The following is a 25116-nucleotide window of genomic DNA, read 5'->3' as shown; positions in this document are numbered from 1 at the left end:
CTAATAAAGCGATATGAGCGCTGCAACCCCAGAGTCGGTCACGACTGGACCTAATTGTCAGGGGTCCCTTTACTTTTACCTAAAAAATACCCTGTATTTCTAGGTAAAAGTAAATACCCAAGGCAATATTTATATTTGTTGCCCCGCCCACTTTTGACTCTGGCTCCACCCACCATAGTCATGTGGGCCACAGAAGGCTCTCCAGAAGGGAATGAGGCTCCTGGACTCAAAAGTATTTCCCCTCACTGTTACAAACTAAAACCATGGAGGCAGTTTTTGAAGAATGGTTGAGTTTATTCAGACTTGTTGCCGGACTACAGGGACACAGGTCGAAATTAGAGAAATTTGAGGGCTCTGATTCTGAAGTCTCCTTCCACCTTGATGTAGCTGATGGTCTTCAGGCCCAGCCGGTTGGGAAAGGTGAACTCGTGACCTTCTGCCAGTTTCACCTTGATCTCCGCAGAAAGAAAAATGAAGGAAAGCTGGAAGAAGCAGGAGGAGGAGTCATGAGAAAACCAGTACACTAAACACTTTACATGCCCTGAAAGACTAAAAGGAATGGCAACTACTGCATAGACATTGGGCATTCAGCATTTCCATTTCCTGTCTGAGGCCGCTTCTACCCAAGTGCTTTACATTTCAGTTGAGTCTGAGGCACTTCAGAACCCAAGGACCAGAGTTGCCTACCATGGGTAGGCAAACTAAGGCCCGGGGGCCAGATCCGGCCCAATTACCGTATTTTTTGCTCTATAAGACTCACTTTTTCCCTCCTAAAAAGTAAGGAGAAATGTGTGTGCGTCTTATGGAGCGAATGCAGGCTGCGCTGCTATCCCAGAAGCCAGAACAGCAAGAGGGATTGCTGCTTTCACTGCTCAGCGATCCCTCTTGCTGTTCTGGCTTCTGAGATTCAGAATATTTTTTTTCTTGTTTTCCTCCTCCAAAAACTAGATGTGTCTTGTGGTCTGGTGCATCTTATTGAGTGAAAAATATGGTGCCTTCTAAATCCGGACCAGTGGTGGTCTGGGAATCAGCATGTTTTTACATGAGTAGAATGTGTGCTTTTATTTAAAATGCATCTCTGGGTTATTTATGGGGCATAGGAATTCGTTCATTCCCCCCCCCCCCACAAGGTCTGAGGGAAAGTGGACTGGCCCCCTTCTGAAAATGTTTACTGATCCCTGGACTTAATCCTTCAAGTTACAAGCAGGATATTAATGTTTAAACCTGTGAAAATGCTCGCTACACAAAATGTTACGCAAAGTAACTTGCAGCATATTTAGGGGCACAAACATATGTGAAAATGAACAATGATTGCAACACATTAACTTAAACAAACCACAAATCAACCCCCAAGAGAAAGAAAATCCCCAGTGCTATTGCTTTTGAGAGGAAACTAGAGTCCTGAGTGGTGGAGCAACACTACCATAAAGTAGGGAACATTGAACAGTCCACTGGGAAATTTCATTTGCAGGAGGATGGTGTTAGTCAGTTAGTTAGATTATTGGCCTCAATGTCTTCACGGTGCCCATAAGGCCTTGGCTAGGAGCAAGGACAGTTAGCACACACAAGTTGGAGGCAAAGAAGGTTTCCCAAACACCAGTTGCTGAAACCACAAGAGGGGAGATTGCTCTTGTGCTGGGCAGTGGCAGATTTACATATACAGTGGTACCTCTGGTTAAGTACTTAATTCGTTCTGGAGGTCCATTCTTAACCTGAAACTGTTCTTAACCTGAAGCATCACTTTAGCTAATGGGGCCTCCTGCTGCTGCCGCGTTGCCAGAGCACGATTTCTGTTCTTATCCTGAAGCAAAGTTCTTAATCTGAAGTAATATTTCTGGGTTAGCGGAGTCTGTAACCTGAAGCGTCTGTAACCTGAAGCGTATGTAACCCGAGGTACCACTGTAAACTAAACAAGCTATAGCTTAGGGCCCCACTCTCTTGAGGGCCCCCAAAACATTCAAAGAAAAAAAAACTGGATGCACTTTGATAAAATACGTATTTTGTTATTGCAAATGGCTTTAGATACCTATTAGGTCCATAAATTACCATGTAGCACATATTCAACACAAAAACAGTGCCAATTTGTAGTTGACAAAGGACAGCTGGAGATATAAAGGGCCCCATTACCTTCAGTAGCTTAGGGCCTCATCCAACCTAAATCTGGCTAAGGTCCTGCTTGCAGGTTTTCCACAGGCATCTGGCTGGCTGCGGTAAGAACAGGACACTAGACTGACCTGATCCAGCAACCTCTTATGTGGAAGAGCAGGTGGGACTCTTGATCTCAGGGTCATGGGTTTGAGCCCCATGTTGGGCAAAAGATTCCCGCTTTGTAGGGGTTGGACTAGATGACCCCCAGTCTCCCTTCCAATTCTACAATTCTATTAGAATAGAAGGTATTTCCCAAGCCACTGTACCAGCCTTGCTTTTTGCACACTGAATTCTCCCAATGAGCAGCCTCACTGCAGCTACAGTGTTTGCTCAGGTCATACACAAACAGATATACACCCAGAATTAAGACAGAGTTGCTCATTTGTACTGAAGACACATAATTTACATAAAAATCACCTCCACCTACCTAATTTTTCGCTCTATAGGACGCACTTTTCCCCCTCCAAAAATGAAGGGGAAATGTGTGTGCGTCCTATGGAGCGAATGCAGGCTTTCGCTGAAGCATGGAGAGCGAGAGGGGTCGGTATGCACCAACCCCTCTCGCTCTCCAGGCTTCAGGCAGCTATCCGCAAGCCTTCAAAGCGCTCTGAAGGCTTGAGGACAGCAGTCTGCACCCTGAAGCCTGGTGAGTGCTGCGCCAACTCCCGCTGCGCTCGCCGGGCTTCAGGCACTCCAAAGGCTTTTGGATAGCTGCCTCTTCTGGGGGCTGGGGTTGGGGGAAGCTCGGGCTCCCCCCATCCCTAGCCCCGCATGCTCCGGGAGTGGCGGCGAGGTTGCACGCAATCTTGCCGCCACTCCTGGACCTGGGGGGGGGGATAAAAACTAGGTGCGCCCTATGGTCCGGTGCACCCTATGGAGCGAAAAATACGGTACATTTTTTTCCCAGGGCCTCCTCCAAGCTTGGAGTGGAGCTGGTACAGAATGCAGAGCTAGAGATAAGAATCACAGGAGGGAAAGAACCTGTGTGCAGAAAACTAGCTTCTCAGGGAAGGCCAGGCTAGAATACTTATATGCTAGTTATCTATAGGCAAAGGTGAGCTGGCCCGTGCGTGCGTGCATACACACACACACACACACACACACACACATATATAAAGCACAGAAGCCTTATTCATTCAAGCCAGTCTTCAATCACCTGCATTCCAGTTCTACACATATAAATTGAATTTTTTGAAAGGAGGAAGGTCCTCCTTCCACACCCTCTAAGGCAGGCAGCCCCAAACTCGGCCCTCCAGATGTTTTGGGACTACAATTCCCATCATCCCTGACCACTGGTCCTGTTAGCTAGGGATGATGGGAGTTGTAGTCCCAAAACATCTGGAGGGCTGAGTTTGAGGGTGCCTGCTCTAAGGAAAAGATTCCAGATGTTCAGGTTTTGCTCCCATGCCTGACCATTGGCCATACTGGCTCGGGTCGATAGGATTACAGTAGTAGTAGTAGTAGTAGTAGTAGTAGTAGTAGTAGTAATAATAATAATAATAATAATAATAATAATTTATTTATACCCCACCCATCTGGCTGGGCTTCCCCAGCCACTCTGGGCAGCTTTCAACAAAATATTAAAATATAGTAATGCATCAAACGTTAAAAGCTTCCCTAAAAAGGGCTGCCTTCAGATGTCTTCTAAAAGTCTGGTAGTTGTTGTTACCTTTTGACATCTGGTGGGAGGGCGTTCCACAGGGTGGGTGCCACTACCGAGAAGGCCCTTGCATGAACGCTGCAGGCCACTCATGTCCTCTGCAGAGTAGCCACTCCCCTGCCTGCTCCATTTGCACACAGATCTTTGATAAGAGTGCCGTACCCTCACCTGAACTTTGGCACCTTGTTCGAAAGGGAAATCGGTGATTCTCTGTTCTTTCCCCCAGGGACAGAGCTGGCCTTCCGGACACCAACGGAAGCCAGCGTGGGAAACAAGTATTGGGTGAGAAAATGAAGCTGGGCATCAGTCCCTCACTTCTCACCCTCATGTTCCTGTGGGGCTTGCACGGCCCAAGTCCGATGCCAGGGACAAGGACGAAAAGAATGGCAAGCCCCTGGATTCCTTTAACGGAATTCCCTTTCCGCACCACCATTGGAGGGGTAGGCACTTACCCCTCCACCAACCAATTTTAACCAATGCCTCACCGCCATGGAGCCCTCAGCTCACCGCCAAACCACTCACAGACCCAACCAAGCCTTCAGCTTAGCTACCACCGTACCCAACCAAACATCATTTCTTAAAAAAGAAATGTGCACACCATCATCTCTGGAAAAAGATTCAGCCTGAAAAAAGAATCTCAGGATGGGAAATCACATCTCCACCCAGCTCAAAAATCTTTTTAGACACCGCAGAATTGATGCGTTTTCTGGCCCTTTCGGTGGCAGCTGGGCAACGACTACCTCTCCAAATGCGCCACTGCAAAAGCTTTGACCAAAAAATACTTTTGCTGTCGGCACCAGTGCCTGCAGCTCCGCCAGATTGCCCAAAATTGCAGCACGTAGTGAAAAACAGTCCATGGAAACCAGGTTGTTCTCACCCAGCTGCACCCCGACAGCAGTGGGCGGCCCTTCCAGCCTCCGAATCAGTGGCAGGAATTCTGGCCAGCGCATTCCCCATCTGGACAGCCAAGGCAACTGCACATGTGGAGGCCGAGACCCGGTCCCAATCCGGACTGCCATGCACTGATGCCAGCCCAATGCATGATGCTGTGCCCACCATCCAGATGCGGACAGCTGCTAAACCTAAGATAAAAGAAGCAAAAATTGTAAGACACCAATAATGTTAACGAACATAACTTTGAATGCATTCGATTTCCAACGACCTGTACTTTATTTTCCACTGCCTTATTAACACGCTTTCCGGCCTCCTCGGTGGTAGTTTGTCTAGGCCAGGGGTCTGCAACCTTTAAGACAAAAAGAGCCACTTGGACCCGTTTCCGAAGAAAAACAACAACTGGGAGCCGCAAAAACATTGCAACATTTAAAACAAATATAACACTGTATATATTGTTTCTTGCCTTAATGCTCTATATGCAGGATTGTGCAGTCAGCTGTAAATCTCAAGAAAAAAGGACAAATTAATAGCTAATTAAAATATTTAATTTACAACCAGGTAACCAGGTTAATGGGACTTTTGCTCCTGAACCTCAGTGCTCAGTGTCTGCACATCAGGGCTGTAAGACGTCACCTTCATTTTCACACAGGCTTGCAAGCTGTCATCTGTGAGGCGTGATCGATGTTTGTTTTTAATATAGTTCATGTTGGAGAAGACCTGCTCACATACATATGTGGAACCGAAGATCGACAGGACTCCAAATGCATACTTTTTCATGTTTATATAAGTGTTGGGGATGGCATTCCATGTTTCGAATACAAGTTTGTCCTGTTTGGGAAGGCTTTCAATATCACTCCATTTATGATTCTGAGCCAGAATGGCCTTCTGACGGGCAACATCCTCAAGAGTAGCGGTCAAGCATTTGAACTTGGACACCCATATATCTTTGTCGGCTATATCGGCCAGTTCCAGCTCAAGATCAGGTTGACTTACACCTGGAAATGCAGTCATATTCAATAGGGATGGATCGATCGCCAGGGGAGTGACAGGGAAGGATAATGTGTTTTTTTCCTCTCTGAAACCACAGAATCGTTTCCCAAACGAACTTTGCATTGCGGTGATTGCAGACTTGAAATATTCCAAATTTATCGTATCATGACTTTGTTTGAACTCTCTCAAAGAGGGAAAGTGATACAGTGTACCTCTCTGGAAATCTTTGACAAACACTGTCAACTTGCGCTCAAATGCCAAAACCTCCTCCAGCATGTGCAGGGCTGTGCCTCCTTTCCCCTGAAGGGTTGTATTTAGCGTGTTTAGATGGGCTGTCATGTCTACCATAAAATGTAATTTTTCCAGCCACTCTGGCTGTTCCAGCTCAGCAAAGGTAAGCTCTTTGCTGGCCAGGAAGGTTTTTACTTCTTCCAAACATGTGACAAAGCGTTTTAGCACCTCGCCTCTGGACAACCACCGGACCTTGTTGTGGAGCAGGAGGTCCGAATATGTGCTTTCCACCTCTTCCAATAGCAAACGAAACTGGCGGTGGTTTAAACCCTTTGCCATTATCTTATTAACAATCTGAATGACCACATCCATCACTTTTGTGCATTCGGGGGGAAATGTTTGAGCACACAATGCCTCTTGGTGCAGGATGCAATGAAATGACAGAAGCGTTCTGCCCAGCGCCTTCTGCAGTAGAGCCACAAAGCCCTTCTGTGCTCCTCTCATGCTCGGTGCCCCATCAGTAGCCACTGAGACCAGGTGGTTGGTGTTTATTTTTTTAGCACTTAAAAAGTCCAGGACAGCCTTACAGATATCCTCACCCCTTGTTTGGTCTTTTAGTGGTATCAGCTCAATCAGTTCTTCCTGTGGCCCCAAAGAGTTCACATATCGACAGAACAGCGCTATTTGTTCAATATCACCTTTATCTTTGGACTCATCACAGGCGATGGAGTACGCCACAGCTGAATTAATGTCTTGAATTTGCTGTTTGCTAATGTTTTCTGCCATTTTTAGAGTTCTGTCTTTAACAGTCTTCGCAGACAGAGGCATGTCTTTGATTTTCTGCACAATTTCATTCTTGTTTTTGAAGTCCATGTATAGATGTTCCGAAACCTTAATGAATGCTTCTTTTATATACTCTCCATCTGTGAACGGCTTCCCGTGCTTGACTATTTCCTGAGCGGCTACAAAACTAGCATACGTTGTGGAATTTGCAGACTTCACCCAATTCTTGAAATTATTTTTGCTCCTATCAACCTTCCTCATAAGTTCTGCAACGGCTTTTCGTCTCTCATCTCCATCTGGATATTTTTCAGCAAAGGCAGCGTGTTTATTCTGGAAATGTCTTGCAATGTTTGACTTTTTGTTGTTTGCAAATTTCTCACCACATATTAAGCATACTGGTAAACCAGTCTTGTCAGTAGAGAATGCAAATGATTCTGTCCATGTATCATTAAACATTCTGTTTTCTTCAGAAATTTTTCTTTTCTTGCCTTTATCCATGGCTGGCCTACCGGGGGTCCAAAACAGCGACGTAATTAGAAATCAGAGGGCTCCATAGCAAAATTTGCTATGCCCGATGTCGGGGAACTGACATCAGAGTGAGAGGCGAAGGGGAGGCTCTCAGATTCTGCTGGCGAAAGACCCAGCACCAGGGGGAGAAGCAGCTCGGTAGAGGGGGAAGGAAATCAGCGCAACACCAGGGATAAAGGGGGGCAGATGGGGGAAGCGGAGAGAGAGCTGCGGGATTCTTCTCTGGACATCAGTGAGTAGAGCACAGGTCCTCCACTACCCACGCCCTCCCTGCGCAGAAGACTCCTGCGCAGTGAGAGGAGGAGGCGACTGGGAGTCAGACAGCTTCTATGCTGGAAGAGGTTTAAGAAACGCCCACAGACGGATTCTGCTAGCGACTGAGACAGCTACGCGGAGATGGGCTGTGCAGTCAGAACAGTTTAACAAGCCAATTAAGCCTAGAGAGGCGGCAGTTTACGCACGAGTAACTCACACCCATTACACCCAATAATCAATGCCCAAAATGCCATAGAAAATTAATCAGGGCCCCAGTGTGCCATAAATCATAATCAGTGCCTGATGTAAATAATAATTAATAATGAGGGTCCAATGTCATCCTCATCATTATAAAAATACCTTTTTTGACACTTTTTATTATTTCTGTGTTTGACCCCTCAGAATTACTCCTCCTCATAGAAATAAACATTACATTAACAAGTTACCTTTTTTTGAGTGTGTGTTCTTCACTCCCCTTCAAAACAGTGACCAGTGTATATGCCTCCTTTCAATGCAGCCTGCTTGCAAAGGCGGGACAACAAAGACCAGCAATAAGCTGTTGCATAACGTTCCCCAAGGAAAGCGTTAGCTATTCACCAAACTTTCCCCTGCTTAAGTTTAAAAAGGGGCTTCAAGCAACTAAAAAGGGGCTTCAGGCAACTAACTCCCACGTGGAATTGCCTATAGTAAGATGGCGGCCGCCTCAGAAGACCACATAGGCAGATAAGATGGCTGCTGGGGCGATCCGGTTACCCAGCAACAGCACAGCTGCTTCAGACGCTTTTAAAAGCAGCCGGCAAAGCAAGCGTTGGAGCGCCGAAGCCATCTCACCCCCACAAGGAGAATGCTGCGCATGTGACCAAATAGCGAGGACTTACTTTGCTAGTGACAAGCCCCGACGCTACCACAAGCCTCCCTCTCTTCCCGCCTCCCAAGAAAAACCCCCCACTTCAAACGGTCACAAAGCACAAATTCCACGCGACCGCGACTTGCTATGCCCAATAATCAATGCCCAAAATGCCATAGAAAATTAATCAGGGCCCCAGTGTGCCATAAATCATAATCAGTGCCTGATGTAAATAATAATTAATAATGAGGGTCCAATGTCATCCTCATCATTATAAAAATACCTTTTTTGACACTTTTTATTATTTCTGTGTTTGACCCCTCAGAATTACTCCTCCTCATAGAAATAAACATTACATTAACAAGTTACCTTTTTTTGAGTGTGTGTTCTTCACTCCCCTTCAAAACAGTGACCAGTGTATATGCCTCCTTTCAATGCAGCCTGCTTGCAAAGGCGGGACGACAAAGTTTTTTTTATTTTTTATTATTTATTTATTTTATCTTATTTTGAATATTATATATATATATATATATAATGCGTTCAACTGTTTTTTAAACAGAAGGGGTGGGCACTGTAGGCAGGGGGCAGTAACTGCCCTTGCTCCTGATCAAGCAAATAAATTTAAAGTAACCACTAAATAAAATGAGTTGGCCTAATGAACCAACTTCCAATTAATTTAAATGGAATTAAGTAATTAAATTGGCCTGCAATAATAAATACTGTTTCTTCATTAACTAACCAAAGGACTTAAATCAACCAAATGAATCTAATCAATTAAATTGAATTGATATACAATCAGAATCCAGCAGCAATTGATCTGCCCTTTCTCTTAGTCAACCAAAATGAATTTAAAGTTCCAACCAAATGAATTAAATTACCAAAATGAATCCACACTCGATAAGTTTAAATACAATTGGAATCAAGCAATAAGTTGACTACTGCAAGCACTTATTAAAGCAATCAAATTAATTATATTTCAGGGTTGCATATATATCCTTGGAGCGCTAAAGCCCTAATTAAAGCGCTTTACTATAATAACACTCAGAATCAAACCTCTATGAGCTCTTAAAATGCTTAACTTAAATAACTTGTTCTCTTCCAATCCACCAATTGAGCTATATTGTCACTTATAAAGCCTGAGTATCCAATTCCCACAACAGAGTGCCTCACCTAAAATGGCCGCCGGGCCAAACCACGTGGTTAGCTCAAAATGGCGACCGCAACTTCCTGGTTACCAAGCAACACAGCTATCAACTTCCTGTCCCTGGCTGCCAGCGTCCTGCCTCTGTGTCTGAAACAATAAGCCTCAACCCAGGCGCACTGAAGAAAAGCTCCCCCCTCCACAGCACCCTGTGGGAGCCAGCAAATCAAATCACACTACACAATACACACCAGGCACACACCTCACTCCCCTTTTCAATGCTTCAAGTCGAAGACCTGTACTGATTTAAAGAAATATTCCCACAAAAATTGCCCCTATTAAGATGGCGGCCGTCCCCCTGGTCACGTGGCTCCTTAAAGGGCTATCAGGAAGAGATCGTTACTAAGCAACCCCGCCGCCCCTTCTCACAGCCAGCGTGCTGCTAAAGGATTTTTCTACTCACGTGTGATCCTTGGCGCAGAGGCAGCCAGTGCACAATACCACAATACAAGGACGCGTCTCACCCGGCAACGATGCAGCTGCTACTGTCGCCTTTACCTCTCTTAAGCCGATGTGGAGAAAAGCTGCGCTGAACTATGCCAAGCAGCCACTTTCAGACAAAAGGCGAATAAAGCCCACCCCTGTGCTGCGAGTGATTTCCGCCCGGGAAAGCTTGCAACTGAAGCTGCGCTGCAAGTGATTTCAGCCCCAGAAAGCTAGCAGTTGAAGTGGAGCTCGGACTCCAGAAGGAATTAAATTTCCTTTAGTGATTTCAGCTCGAAATGCAAACAGCAGCTGCAGCTTTGCCCGGAAGGATCAGCGCCTGCTGCTCTTAAGCTCCACGTGATAGAAGGAAAAAGGCACCAACGACAACAGGATCAGCTGGAAAACGTGGGGGCTAGCCGGAGAAGAGAGGGCGAGCCCCCTCTGCTCCGGCCCTAAATAGGGCAAGCCACGCCCCCCAGCCAGCCGATTGCTGGCTGGGAGGCGTGGCCGGTTGGGATTCCCCTGTTCTCGCGAAGCAGGAGGCAGGAGCCCCCGCCCGGGGATTCCCTAATCTCGCGGGGCTCTCCGGCTAGGGCGCATGGCTGGCTGGCTGGCGGGGACGGCGGCGGCGCTCTGCTGGAGGGGCGCCCGAGATTATTGGAGGGCGCCCTGCTGGGCGCTCTGCTGGAGGTGCGTGTTTCCGCCCAGAAAATGCGCCTCCTCCCCTCGCCTCTGCCCCGGAGCCGCAGCAAAGGAGTTAAAGAGCCGCATGCGGCTCTGGAGCCGCAGGTTGCCGACCCCCGCCCCAGACGCTGTCCTGCAAGGAGTTGCACACGATGGTGTTCAAAATGGTGTTCTCGTCCGTCTGGTAGTCAAAGCGGGCGTTGAAGTGAAGAACGAGGTTGTCGCGATCTCGGCCCAGATGCACAACAAAACTTGAAGAGGATGGAAGTTATGGAAAACAAGAGGGTGGAGGTTAAGGCTTCCTGGACTTCTGTATAAACAAACAATAACTATGCAGCCACTCTCCTGGGCATCTTGCCTGTATTGCCAAACAGTGAGAACATTTAGTGCTGTATTTGGGCTTCATGAGAACGGTAGCTTTAAAAAGAAATAGAAATAAAGCGTGGTTCTAGCGCTCATGGATGCAAGAGAATCACACAGGAATTAGCAACCTAGAGCAGCATACAGTGGTACCTCGGGTTAAGAACTTAATTCGTTCCGGAGATCCGTTCTTAACCTGAAACTGTTCTTAACCCGAAGCACCACTTTAGCTAATGGGGCCTCCTGCTGCCACTGCAGCACGATTTCTGTTCTTATCCTGAAGCAAAGTTCTTAACCTGAAACTGTTCTTAACCTGAAACACCACTTTAGCTAATGGGGCCTCCTGCTGCCACCGCAGCACGATTTCTGTTCTTATCCTGAAGCAAAGTTCTTAACCTGAAGCACTATTTCTGGGTTAGCGGAGTCTGTAACCTGAAGTGTATGTAGGCCAAGGTACCACTGTATAGACCAGAGTTTCCCAAACTTAGGTCTCCAGCTGTTTTTGGACTACAATTATCACTCATGGATCCTGTTAGCTAGGGATGATGGTAGTCCAAAAACAGCTTGAGACCCACATTTTGGAAACCCCGATATAGACTGTTGGGGTGGCAGGATAGACCCCCAAATCTGCTTCCTTCCCCCATGGCTCTTAAGTGCCTGATCTCGGTGGTACCCCAACATTTCTCCTCCCCTCATGGGTCACTTGAGAATCACCACAGGTCCACATAGAGAACTTAGTGGGTTTTTTCCTGCATGTTGTAATGTGCTGCAACAGGTGCTATAGGATTTTGAATTGCTGTTTTTACAGACAGGCTGAGGGCCACCTAAACAAAGCTCACAGATCAGAGTTTGGAGAGCCCTGTCGTGCAACAGGAGTGTGCAGTATAGGATTCTCCACACTCCATCCTGGTTAAACCACAGAGCCTAGAACTTGCCAATCAGAAGGTCGGTGGTTCGAATCCCCGCAACGGGGTGAGCTCCTGTTGCTCTGTCCCTGCTCCTGCCAACCTAGCAGTTCGAAAGCACGTCAAAGTGCAAGTAGATAAATAGGTACCGCTCCGGCAGGATGGTAAATGGCGTTTCCGTGCGCTGCTCTGGTTCGCCAGAAGTGGCTTAGTCATGCTGGCCACATGACCCGGAAGCTGTACGCCGGCTCCCTCAGCCAATAAAGCGAGATGAGCGCTGCAAACCCAGAGTCGGTCACAACTGGACCTAATGGTCAGGGGTCCCTTTACCTTTACCTTACACTCCATCCTAGCTAGCATGAAGAATTAAGAGTTCAATGGGACATTCCAACCAGGCAAGAACACTCTGCAGGCATCAGGGCCAGCAAGGGATTCAGCCTGGGGAAAGGGCCAAGGGCCAGAAAACAGTGCAGAGGTCCACTTCTTATTCTCACACCTGCATTAGCAAAACCATCCATGGCTGTGTTTGCACTCCTGTCGACCCTGCTGGAACTTTAAATCCGCATGATGTCATCTAAACTGCATTATTTTGATAGCTAGTGTGGAGTAGTGGTTAGAGCGCTGGACTTGCACCTCAAAGACCCGGGTTCAAATCCTGCTCAGCCATGAAACTCTATGAGGCATCCCCCCCACTCTCTCAGCCTAACCTGCCTCACAGGATTGTTGCAAGGATTTTAAAAAATGGGGAAAGTGTGCATGCCACCTTTCACTGTCTGGAGAAAAAGTGGGATAGAAATATAATAAATTACAAATGGGTTTCCTGTGTAACAGGCAACAGTTTGGTGCAGTTGTTCCTCAACCCTGCTTCATAAAGACTAGAGTCCTTAAGGTGTTCCCAACTCATCACTAGCCAAGCCACAAATACCTTTGCGTAGGAATTAGACATTTCTGCCCTGTAAGTGCTCTCTGGTATGTATATTTGAACCTGGCCTGATCTTTTGTTCTCCTTCCTTCCCTCCCCCTCCCCTTTTTATGGAGATTACCCGCTCTGGGATCCCACAGCTGGTTCTCCCCTGGTCTCCTCGTTGGCCCAGGTGGGACTAATTCAGCCAGCTAGCCCTGGTGATCATCTAATGTTTATTGGATGGACTTCCCCCCTAAATTGATTTTTGATTTTATTGTTATTTATGCTTTATACCATATTTTATGCAGTTTTTTCTTTTGTAGCATTGATTAAGTGTTTTAATTTTATTGTTAGCCGCCCTGAGCCTGGTTTCCTCAACCGGGAAGGGCGGGGTATAAATAAAAATTTATTATTCTTTATTATACTAACTATGGGACGCGGGTGGTGCTGTGGGTTCGAAAGCACATCAAAGTGCAAGTAGATAAATAGGTACCGCTCCGGCGGGAAGGTAAACGGTGTTTCCGTGCACTGCTCTGGTTCGCCAGAAGCAGCTTAGTCCTGCTGGCCACATGACCCGGAAGCTGTACGCTGGCTCCCTTGGCCAGTAAAGCAAGATGAGCGCCGCAACCCCAGAGTCGGGCACGACTGGACCTAATGGTCAGGGGTCCCTTTACCTTTACCTATTATACGAACTAACTGAAGCCATGTTGATATGAACAGCTTGGGGGGGCAAGCAGGTGAGATAGCAACTTCTCTGTACTCCAAAGCAGTAATATGAATGCACCACAAGAGTCTCAAGACACTTTCCTCCTTCTCAACTTACTCTTTGGCATCCGACGAGATCCTCCCTTTCACTTGGACAGTGTCTCCGTGCATAAGGACAAAATCCGTCGCAACCAGCCCCTAGGGAAGAGGGAAACACGCCTTCAGCTGTGATGGTGGAATGGTGAGATTTAGGAGGGAAAGGGGCAAGAAAGTGAAGGCTCTTACATTCATTGGCTTGTCGTGAAACCGGGTCCATGGATCAATGAGGGCACTTCCTAATACCTATGGGACGGAATAAGAGGAAGGAGTCACCAATAAATCAGTAGGCAGAAGCACAGAGAATTTCATTTGCTACAGACAGTGCTGGGAATCCAAGGCTTGCCAGATCTTTAAGACTAGCAGCTTGCTAGTCCCACAAAGCAAGCAATTACTTTTCCCTCCTGCCATGTTATTCCCAGTAGCAACCTCCAATTAAAAGTGCTGCTTCCACTAACTCTTATAGGGAAGCCTAAAGACGCTGTAAACAAACCACGGAGTATTATTTTTTGCATACTCACTCAAACAAATGAATGAATGGATTTTATTATTTCGGTCACAGGCCAGTTCCAGCCCACGTACAATATCAAGGGAATCATCAAACACGATGGGGATACATTTGAATTTGCAATGAGGTATATCAGGGACAATACAGATATAGCAACAGTTAAAAATAATATAAATTAAAACATATAACCTAAAATTATCCTTTAAAACCTTATTATAATAGCACGGCTTATTCCCTAAGTTTCATGGCAATTGCACAGAATTTGGCTACCCTTAACGTGATCTCAGGATCCTTGTCCAGGGATTTTAGACATTGAAGTTCAGATTCATTTGGAGATTTTTCTCAAACACATGTTTCCAAACCTTCTTCAAATCTTGCCTTTTCTGTGAAGCCTCAATGTCCATCCCTTCTAGAAAGACTTTTTGAGTATGCTGAACTGCATTCGCCTCCTAAATTACACTCATCTGTCTCACAGGCAGACCTTTGATTGTAAGCTCTGCAGGGCAGAGACCAGTCCCCCCTCCTTTATGCTAGAAAGCACAACTGTATGGATAGCACACCATCATCAACAACAGAGGACAGCCCTACTAACGATGCACCGGTAATAGGTTATCAAGAACCCCAAAGCAAGAGAAAAAGATAGACGTCAGGCATGCAATAGTGGCACATACAAAATGCGCTTGTTTCGTAGCTGATACACTGCTTCCCAAAGAGACCTATTGATGGTTATACGTTTCTGGCCTTCTTTAGGTCCTTAATAATCTAAGAGCAACAATAAAGAGGACTCACAGGATCCATGATGCAATCTCGCTCGGGTCCAGAAACACCTTCTCCCTTCCAATCTCAGTTCTGTGCCTCAGCAAAAGAAGTACCAGCCTGCTACCTTGAAAAAAGAAAGTGCCCCCTGGTGCCTTTAAGTAGCTGGGGGGAAATGCAACACATGACAAAAAGGGTCTGCTGTGACTGGAGCTCTCTAGAAATGCAAGGAGGAGGAAAATTAGGGTCAACAAGCAACACAGCTGGCCTGCTTTAAATGCAGGAGAAGAGTGATTACACTGGGGAACAATTTTTTTGTTGCATTGACACCTGCAGTTGTTCTAACCTAATTTCCATGTGCTGATTCTGAAATCTGAAGTTGGTTTTGTTCTGTAAGCTCTAGTTTTTTTGCAATTCGTGTTTTTCACCTTTCACCATAATCTTTGTTTTTCATAATGCAATTATTCAATATTTTATTAAACACATAGCCAAAGTAGTACAATATGAGTATAAATGTAAGTGACTTATATTGCATTAAACATGACATGTATAGCATTGAAAATGACATGTATATCTATGTACAGTTGGAGGTATGCAAAAAAAAAAAAATGTATTCCCTTGGGATACACAGTATACTGGGAACAAAAAAAATTCCATTTTCTTTTGCATGAGATTTTTCAACTGTTCTTACATGTACTTTTAATGCTGATTTCAAATCTGAAATCGATTTTCGTGTACATGCTATAGACACATTTTTGTCTACTTGAAGAAGCCATGGTCCATCTAAAAAATACAAATATTTAGGTTTAAAAAACTGTAAAAATTAAGAAAAATTAAGTTTGCAATACAATAATTACCATGTGGTTAGGGTAGATTAACGTGTCAGTGTGCACTTATCCCCAGTGTAAATATGACATATCAGCAAAAGTCGGAAATTGAAAGATAACTATAGCATGTACACAAAAATCGATTTCAGATTTGAAATCAGCATATAAGAACAGTTGAAAAATCTCATGCAAAGGAAAATGGAAAAAAAAAATGTTCCCCAGTGGTTGGTGCTATGTCTTCCTGCTGGTGCTATGTCTTCCTCCCTCCAGATGCTTTGGTGGCCGCAACTCCCATCAGGATTAGCCCTCACCTGTGCAGGTTGGGGTGATGATAGCTGAAGTTCAAAACATCTGGAGAGGACATCCTTGCCCCCACTTTTGCTCCAAGAAACCCAGGATGGCGTACATGGTTTCCTCTTATTCACATCACAACATTAGGCCAGCAGGCAACTGAGCCAATGGAAAAGCAGGAGTTAGAGCAGGGTCTCCCAAACCTGGGCCTCCAGCTGTTTTGGGAAACACCCTGTTAAAACACTTTTATTGGTCTACAGTGTGGTAGGGCTGGAGCAGGGGTCAGCAAACTTTTTCAGCAGGGGGCCGGTCCACTGTCCCTCAGACCTTGTGGGGGGCCGGACTATATTTTGAAGGGGAAAAAATATATAGTTTGTGGGGGGCCGGATATATATTTTGAAGGGGAAAAAATATGAACGAATTCCTATGCCCCACAAATAACCCAGAGATGCATTTTAAATAAAAGCACACATTCTACTTATGTAAAAACACACTGATTCCAGGGCCGGATTTAGAAGGCAATTGGGCCGGATCTGGCCCCCGGGCCTTAGCCTACCCATGGGCTGGAAAATAAAGACAGGATTGTGGCTGAGTCCTGGGGAATTTGAACCCAGAACTCACCTGTCCCAGCCTGACGTGACTCTAACCACTACACCACATTGGCTTCCTTTGAACAAATACAGTCTTACCTCTTGTTACGTTTGCTTCAGGTTAAATCTTTTCAGGTTGCGTCCCGTGGCAACCCAGAAGTACCTCAAAGGGTTACTTCCGTGTTTCGCTGCTCGCGCATGCGCAGAGGTGCAAAATGACGTCACACGGATGTGTGGAAGTGGCAAATTGTGACCCACGCATGCGCAGACGTGGGTTGCGTTATGCTCATGTTGCGAACGGGGCTCCAGAACGGATCCTGTTTGCAGCCAGAGGTACCACTGTATATTGTGGCATAATATTTTATAACTATAAAGATCATAAATATAAACATTTCTATATATACAGATTTTTGGGGGGGGGGGGAATATTGGGTTGCATCTAATGTTAGTCCAATGCTGGGGGAGGGGGTGCGCATTGTAATTAATCGACATTGTTAACAGGTCCATTAATTTTTCCTCCTAGTTGGAGACAGACTCTTTACGTAGGCCCAGTGCAAGAGGCAGCAGCAAAAAAAAGTGCCAACAGCAATCTTGCAGCAATGTGAGTCGGCTTGAAAGGCATCTTCAAAGACTCGCAGAGACCATTAAAAATCCCTCTGCCCTAGTGGGTGCTGTTGCAACAGCTGTTGCAGATTCTGGAGCTGCTAGTTTTTCCAGTCAGGTTCTGCAGCTGTGCCTTTAACAGAAGCTGTTAAATGCAGCAACCGGGAGGTCAAAATTGCTTATCTCTCTGCTGTGGAAACCTTCGCCTACTCATTCATATAGTTCAAGGCATTTTTAAAGACACGTCTCCTAAGAGTAGAGTCACAAGTGTCCTTGCCCGATAAACATTTGTTTGTGATTTTGTTGCTTGCATATGCATTCACAAAGTGACTACCTGTCCCAATTCGGCAAAGGAGAAAATCATTCCTATGCTCTTCCCTCAAAGATGGTCAGGTGAATTATTCCTTTAGATTAGCCTTTTCGGGAACAGAAACCTCCTCTGCACAACTTTGGTTACCTATACAGTGGTACCTCAGGTTAAGTACTTAATTCGTTCCGGAGGTCCGTACTTAACCTGAAACTGTTCTTAACATGAAGCACCACTTTAGCTAATGGGGCCTCCTGCTGCTGCTGCGCCACCAGAGCACAATTTCTGTTCTCATCCTGAAGCAAAGTTCTTAACCTGAAGCACTATTTCTGGGTTAGAGGAGTCTGTAACCTGAAGCGTCTGTAACCTGAAGCATATGTAACCCAAGGTACCACTGTAATGTTCTACGGAAACAGGGACAGATGCAAATCAGACTCAAGACCTGTGTTTCTGTATTTTTAGCTGTAAGCTGTCTGAAGAAAAAGCAAGATTGAAATAATATTATGGTTATTATGATTATATATATATAAATAAAAGCTCTGCAGAGTTCTGCATAACTTCCTTTTATTTTCTGGGATCTAATTGCACAGACCAAATCCCTTCTGTTTATTCATTTAAATGTTTGCCCCTGTTATTAATTGTGCGAGCAGCTGAAGGGAACGAAGAAACGCTTACGGCAGAATCAAGACCCCTGTTTCCATCTGAGGCTGGGGGCATCACATCAGGCGGCTGGTTGTCACTTTGAATCTTTTCATTGATATAATTTCTCGATTTTGCAAGCTGTGCTGTCAAGGAAAGGAGCTGGCACGTTAATGCAGCTTGTTGGAAATGTGGAGCATCAAAGGATGTTATTTGGCTGCCGTCTTAACTGTACTTAAGAGGAAATAAGAATCACTGAAATCAGGGGAGGATTTACTTCCAGGAAAGACTGAGAATAAGTGGGTGCTGTCAGACAGGTGAAGAGTATTTGCATGAGGCCTGATAGCAGCAGAGGCATACTGTGTAAGCATTAACTTTTGTGTAAGCAAAGAGATCACCTTGCCAACAAAGGTCCGTATAGTTGAAGTCATGGTTTTCCCAGTAGTGATGTATGGAAGTGAGAGCTGGACCATAAAGAAGGCTGATCGCCGAAGAATTGATGCTTTTGAATTATGGTGCTGGAGGAGACTCTTGAGAGCCCCATGGACTGCAAGAAGAACAAACCTATCCATTCTGAAGGAAATCAGCCCTGAGAACTCACTGGAAGGACAATTCGTGAAGCTGAGGCTCCAATACTTTGGCCACCTCAGGAGAAGAGAAGTCTCCCTGGAAAAGACCCTGATGTTGGGAAAGATGGAGGGCACAGGGAGAAGGGGACGACAGAGGACAAGATGGTGGGACAGTGTTTTTGAAGCTACCAGCATGGGTTTGACCAATCTGCGGGATTCAGTGGAAGACAGGAGTGCCTGGCGTGCTCTGGTCCATGGGGTCACGAAGAGTCAGACACGACTAAACGATTAAACAACAACAACAAGCTATTGTTTTCTGATTTATTGGCCAAGTGGCCCCAGAGCAGGGTCATTGAAAAATCGCTGGTCAGGGTCTGCTGCCAAGTGTGGTGTTATATGCTTATAGCATTAGAGGAAATAATGGAGAGTCAAAATGCATTCCTAGCTATAAGCTGGCTATGCCCAGCCATTATAATATGCTAGATATGCAGGTATCAGAACCAGGTCCTTTTTTGTGGTGGCCCCAGGAATTAGGTTTGATGAGGCCCTAAGCTACTGAAGGTAATAGGGCCCTTTCTATGTCCAGCTGTCCTTTGTCAACAACAAATTGTCATTGTTTTTTGTATTGAATATATGCTATATGGTAATTTATGGACCTAACAGGTGTCTAAAGCCATTTGCAGATGCAGAATGTCGGCACCCTATATATAGAAATGGGCAAACCAGTGATATTTTAGGGAACAGGCTAGCGGGTGGGGCCCATGACTTACATCATAGGAGCCTACACAACACAAAACACTGTTGCTGTATGTAGGTTTTATTTTATTTGTTTTTTATCTTATATTTTAGAAATGTACATCCAGTTTCTTTTTCCTTTAAATTTTTTTGGGTTCCCCAAGAGAGTGGGGCCCTAAGCTATAGCTTGTTTAGCTTATACGTAAATCTGGCTGAAATATACTCAGAGTCGAGAGTGGATTTCATGCTCTTTATTCAGCTCATAGTGGTGAGGAGGAATGAAAGTTTCCCCAAAGTATCTGCTTTATATACATTATTTACACAATGGGCTGCACGTGATTGGCTAATTCTAGAATTCTCCGGTAGGCCAATCAGGTTGTGGATTCACTTCCATCTGGAACTGGATTGGATGGCTCCTGCAGACCAATCGTACTGCTGCATTGTTCTAGGACCAATCAGACTGCTGCATTCTGAATCCTATTGTTCTAGGACCAATCAGACTGCTGCATTTTGGATCCTATTGTTCTAGGACCAATCAGACTACTGCATTTTGGATCCTATTCAACTCAGTACATAACACCGGCACTGTGTGGCCCCATGCCTTTCTTATTCCCTCCCCAAAGACCTGTGCATCACCCTCTTTCTGCTGCCTTTTAAGACGACCTTGAAGACTTGATTCTGGTCTCTGTTTGACTGATGTGCCAATACTTGCGTTTATCTGCACCTGTTCAGTAGGTGGGGCTATTTAGTAAATTGTTGATGTGATTTTATGGAAAATCTTTGTGAACTGCCTTGAGAAGGCTGCACCATGGAAATATTTTTAACAGATGGAACCCCCATGTTGAGAGGCAATATACCTCTCAATGACAAATGTCACAAAGTAAACAACATGTCCCAACTGACGGTGATGCAATTTTATTTGCTCCTTTTTATCTGTTTTACTGAGATCTCTTCGCTTTAATTCCTTTTATTGTGCCTTGGTACCACTCTGTGATGAAAGGCAGATTATAAATATTTTAAATAAACAGAAATAACTAGGTAAACCTTGGTGTGGGCCAGCAAAGCACGTCTTATTGTCTTCTGCAGCAGTCAAACACAATCACCAGCCCCCAAAGGTACTAAAAATATTCTCCCTCTTTATAGCAGCGGCAGGGAATCCTCCAGATTTTGTGGACTCCAAATGCCATCAACCCCAGCAGGCATGGCCAATGGCCAAGGAAGATGGGAACCGTAGTCTAGCAATATCTGGAGGGTTATAGGTTCCCCATCAGTGCCATAAATCATTGTTACCTTCTGTCTCCATGCATTTAATAGAATTGTAGAGTTGGAAGAGACCATGCTGTATTGTTTTTAACATTCGCTTGGAAGCTGCCCAGAGCGGCTGGGGAAACTCAGCCAAATGGGCGAGGTATAAATAATACATTATTATTATTATTATTATTATTATTATTATTATTATTATGCGGGTCAATGCAGGAAACTTTTGCCCAACATGGGACTCGAACCCAGGACCCTAAAATTAAGAGTCTCGCGCTCTACCAGCTAAGCTATCCCAGCTAACACCTTTTCCCCAAGTATCTGTTTTCCAACCATTTCCCTTTTCCTCTCTGCTCCAATTCATCTCAAATTTTCCCAGTTACTCAGTGATCAGTCGTTATTCTCAGATGCTGGCCAATGTCTTTGGATTCTTTTGAGAGGCCTGAGACATGGAACCGCACTGTTGTCGCAATTCATGACTGTCAATACTGCTAAAATAATTATTATTTTATTTTCCAAAGCCTGATAGGAGGGAGAGAGATCCTAGGGAGCAAAGACTCACATATTTCTTAATAAGTTCTGTCGGTTATAATTATTCTGATCATGAACCTTTTATTTTCTCTAGGCCCTGCTAGGGAGGGGAATTGACTTGGAGAAAAGCCCAGAGAGATTCAGAAATCAGCCAGCCTGAGGGATGTGTATGTTGTCTGGCCAAAAGCTTATGCCGTGTCTAAAGGGCAGTCTGAGTTGACAAGGCAGAGAAGCTAACTTAGAGTCAGAGTTAGGGGGGCGCAACTGGTTTTGTCGCACTGGGCGCAGAGCCTGGGGGGGGGGTTAGGATATAGTTCCGTTCCACCTTAAAAGGGTACAGGCATGACTGTTGTGTGTCACATGCCTGTTTACTTCCAGCACAGATCTGCTGGGAACTTCCGTTTGTAGATAGCTTTTGTATTGCTGCTGTTTTGCTGGAGACGAAGGGAAGCAGACATGTTTTCCTTTGTTCCTGAACTATGCTGAATAAAATGCCTGTAAATACTGCTGGACCATAAAGAAGCTGATCGCCGAAGAATTGATGCTTTTGAATTATGGTGCTGGAGGAGACTCTTGAGAGTCCCATGGACTGCAAGAAGATCAAACCTATCCATTCTGAAGGAAATCAGCCCTGAGTGCTCACTGGAAGGACAGATCCTGACGCTGAGGCTCCAATACTTTGGCCACCTCATGAGAAGAGAAGACTCCCTGGAAAAGACCCTGATGTTGGGAAAGATGGAGGGCACAAGGAGAAGGGGACGACAGAGGACGAGATGGTTGGATAGTGTTCTCGAAGCTACCAACATGAGTTTGACCAAACTGCGGGAGGCAGTGGAAGACAGGAGTGCCTGGGGTGCTCTGGTCCATGGGGTCACAAAGAGTCGGACTAAACAACAACAACAACAAATACTGCTTACACATGTCTCTGTCCGCCTCTTCTGCTGCAAAGAGTTCTTATCTCTGCTGGTTTGTGTGCTCAGAGTCTCTAAAGGTATCTCTGAGGCTTGTGTCACAGTTTTGATGCTGTTCTGAGAACCGGAGTATAACTGAGAACTGGAGCTAGCTGGGGGCCTGCCAATTGCCCCCCGACTCCCAACAGCATCCCAACAGGGGGGGGCACCACAACTATGACATAGAATGGGAGGCGAGAGGCAGGGAGAGCACCAAACTTTGTCATCGCTCAGGGTGCCACTGAAATTTGAGACCCCAGGAAGTTGGAGCTTTGGGGACATTTGGACTTGAAAGGAACATGAAACAAGATTTGGAGTATCCCATAGGCTTTATTCTTAAATATGGAGGTCTGGCTTGAAGAAACATGGATCCTGTTGATCCGGAGCCTCTCCAAGATTTGGGGTTTAACACTAAGGACAATCAAAAAGACCGGCAGAGAGGAATTGAGAGAGAATTAAGGGCCTCGGACATGAGATCTCCAGGCTAAACAGAATATTTGAGACTGATGGACATTTGTTTGGGACTGAAACCGGGAAAAGGGTGGGTGGTGTTTGGAAATCCAAAGGGTATATAATTATAATTTGTTCTGTTTTTATTTGGTTTTGCTATTTGTATGGAAATTGGGAAAGACGTGGAAGGGAAATTTTGGTTGACTTTAGGAAAAATAGTTAAGAATGAATAAGTATAAGTATAAGTATTGATGTTGAAGTTTGGATAAGTTAAAATTGGTTTTTAAAATGGGCTAAATTAATTGAAAATAAGGTTGGTAAAATAAATGGAGGAAATGGAAGAAAGTAGAAAAATAAAATAACATGTTAGATTAAATTATTAAGTTAAAGTGGAGAAATAAGTTAAGGATTTGCTGAATCGACAATTTAAATTGGAATACAAGAAGGGGAGCTGTGAGGAGGTCTGAGAAACAAGTTATGTGAAAATAAGTAATTGAAATTTTATGTGTTTTTGTTTTATTTTTGTTTTGTGTGTCCTTTATGAAAATGCTAATAAATATTCTTTTTTTAAAAAAATGAAATTTGAGACCCCAAGGTCTGCGGCTGGCTAGCTGCATATAGAGCTGAGAATTACAGGGCAAGGTTTATCTGTCCCCGTATGCAGTGTGGGAATTGGTAGGAGATTGGCAGCTATCATTAAAGGAGAAGCTTTCTAGGCTGGTCACACTACATTACAACAGCAGCCCTAGGTCAACATTTTGCACAACAACTCCCATCAGCTGCAGACAGCATATTCTAAACATCTGGAGGCCCCCAGGTTGTCCTACACTAGCAAGATCAGTGGTCAGGGATGATGGGAACTGTAGTCTGAAAACAGCGGGAGACCCAAGACAGATATGAAAAAATAAATTGAAGGAACCACAGAAAGTGGGGGAAGGAAGTCAAATTGTTAAATGGATTGTAAAATTAATGAAATGTATAAATTTGAAAAGTATTTTTTAAAAAAAATACCTCTTGCTTTAGCTGAGATTCCTGCATTTCAGGGGTTCGACTAGATGACCCTTGAGCTCCCTTTGAACTCTACAATTCTACTATTTTATTATTGTCTGGATGGAGGTCAGAGAGGACTGCCTGAGTGCAGGTAGAAACTAGCCTACTGTACAAAGGTAAAATTCACATTTGTGGCTCTGCCCACTTTTGCCTCTGGCCCCACCTACCACCAGCAGGAGGTCTTCGGAAGGTTGCTCAGTATGTGTTCCTCAGTCGGAAAAAGGCTCTCCATCCCTGCAATTGCGGGAGAGGAAGAGAGGAACCATTCCAGTTGGTGTTTTCTTTGGTCCATAAAATGAAAGCAATAAAATAATGGACTGCAGTCAATCAATCAATCAGTAGCTGAACTAGCTTCCACACAGTCACAAAAACAAAAATGAAAAGAGCCGCAAAAACACAAACACAAAATAAATAGCAAAAACAGACAGACCACAGCCACTGGTGGAGGAAGAGGAGTGGAGGGGGAGCACACCGCCCCCGGCAGCACGATCCCAGTGGGGTGCCATCGCGGCTGCCCCCTGCCCACACTGGGCGCCACGCGCCAGGCCCGCCCCCACCTGCTCACCACCCCCTGGGGCCGGAGCATGAAGCTCCGCTACTGCCCACAGCGTAACACTCAAAATGGATGTGGCACTCAAATCAGAAGCATAACACTCAAAACGGAAGCATGGCACTCAAACTGGAAGTGTAACACTCAAAATGGAGCACGTTGAGCTTCTGAAAAAAGTTTGCAAACCAGAACACTGACTTCCAGGTTTGCAGTACAGTGGTACCTCGGGATGCGAATGGGATCTGTTCCGGAGCCCCGTTCGCATCCTGAATGGAACGTAAGATCCAACAGCGCATCTGCGTGTGCGCGGGTCATGTTTTGCAACTTCCATGCATGCGCGTGATGTCATTTTGAGCGTCTGTGCATGTGCAAGCAGTGAAACCCGGAAGTAAAGTGCTGGGGTTGCCCTGCAGCCCCCAAACTCTGAGCGTCCTCCGGTATCCTCCAGTATGCGCCGCTCTGGAAAAGGCATTTTCCTTCTTCTCCAGTGTGCTTCAGCGACAGATATCAAATGATATATGCACACTAATTTTCTAGCATAACACAGCAAGAAGTGTGAAACATCGTAGAGATAAACTATGTATTTATTTACACACTATGTCTGTACAAAGGAGTCATGGCATCCTCTCTCCAGCTCTGAGAGAAGAAACAGGAAGAAGTAAAAGCAATAGTACAGTACAATAGTACATACAGCGGAAGAGATGAGACTGTCTTCCGTTCCCACACTCTTCCCAGACAGGCATGTGATTTACACCAATCTCATCTGCAGCATCGGAGGTGTGAAATACTAACAGTCCTAAGGGAAAGCGGGACATTCTGGGATCAAATCGGAAACCAAGATGGCTTCTGTAAATCCAGGACTGTCTCTGGAAAATAGGAACATTTG

The 25116-nt window shown here is 45.2% G+C and overlaps 1 protein-coding gene across 3 annotated transcripts; it reads right to left on the bottom strand.

Moving 5' to 3' along the window:
* Nucleotides 1–317: 317 nt before the first annotated feature.
* LOC310852857 (16 kDa beta-galactoside-binding lectin-like) lies at nt 318–23968 on the bottom strand. 3 transcript variants are annotated; one of them, XM_083756988.1, is made up of 7 exons: nt 23848–23968; nt 14915–15098; nt 13807–13863; nt 13640–13719; nt 10762–10898; nt 3977–4023; nt 318–482 (listed from the first exon to the last, which is right to left on the bottom strand). In XM_083756988.1, exons 2-7 carry the CDS (start codon nt 14921–14923, stop codon nt 336–338), a joined length of 477 nt encoding a protein of 158 aa, XP_083613114.1. In that variant the 5' UTR covers nt 14924–15098; nt 23848–23968; the 3' UTR covers nt 318–335. The 3 variants fall into 3 exon arrangements, with proteins under 3 accessions (XP_083613114.1, XP_083613115.1, XP_083613116.1); XM_083756989.1 differs by having other exon boundaries at nt 23808–23914; XM_083756990.1 differs by lacking the exons at nt 14915–15098; nt 23848–23968 and adding an exon at nt 14797–14880.
* Nucleotides 23969–25116: the final 1148 nt, after the last annotated feature.

Source organism: Podarcis gaigeae (genome assembly GCF_964106915.1).
Source record: "Podarcis gaigeae genome assembly, chromosome: 9".
In the NCBI taxonomy this organism is placed as follows: Eukaryota; Metazoa; Chordata; class Lepidosauria; order Squamata; family Lacertidae; genus Podarcis; species Podarcis gaigeae.
This window is presented reverse-complemented; position numbering and strand designations above follow the sequence as displayed.

Excerpts from the sequence above, each read along its gene's own strand:
- LOC310852857 (XM_083756988.1), bottom strand. Across the intron at positions 13,720-13,806 it reads TTCACGACAAGCCAATGAAT|GGGCTGGTTGCGACGGATTT; the intron begins GTAAGAGCCTTC and ends CCTCTTCCCTAG. Across the intron at positions 483-3,976 it reads AACAAGGTGCCAAAGTTCAG|CTTTCCTTCATTTTTCTTTC; the intron begins GTGAGGGTACGG and ends TGCTTCTTCCAG.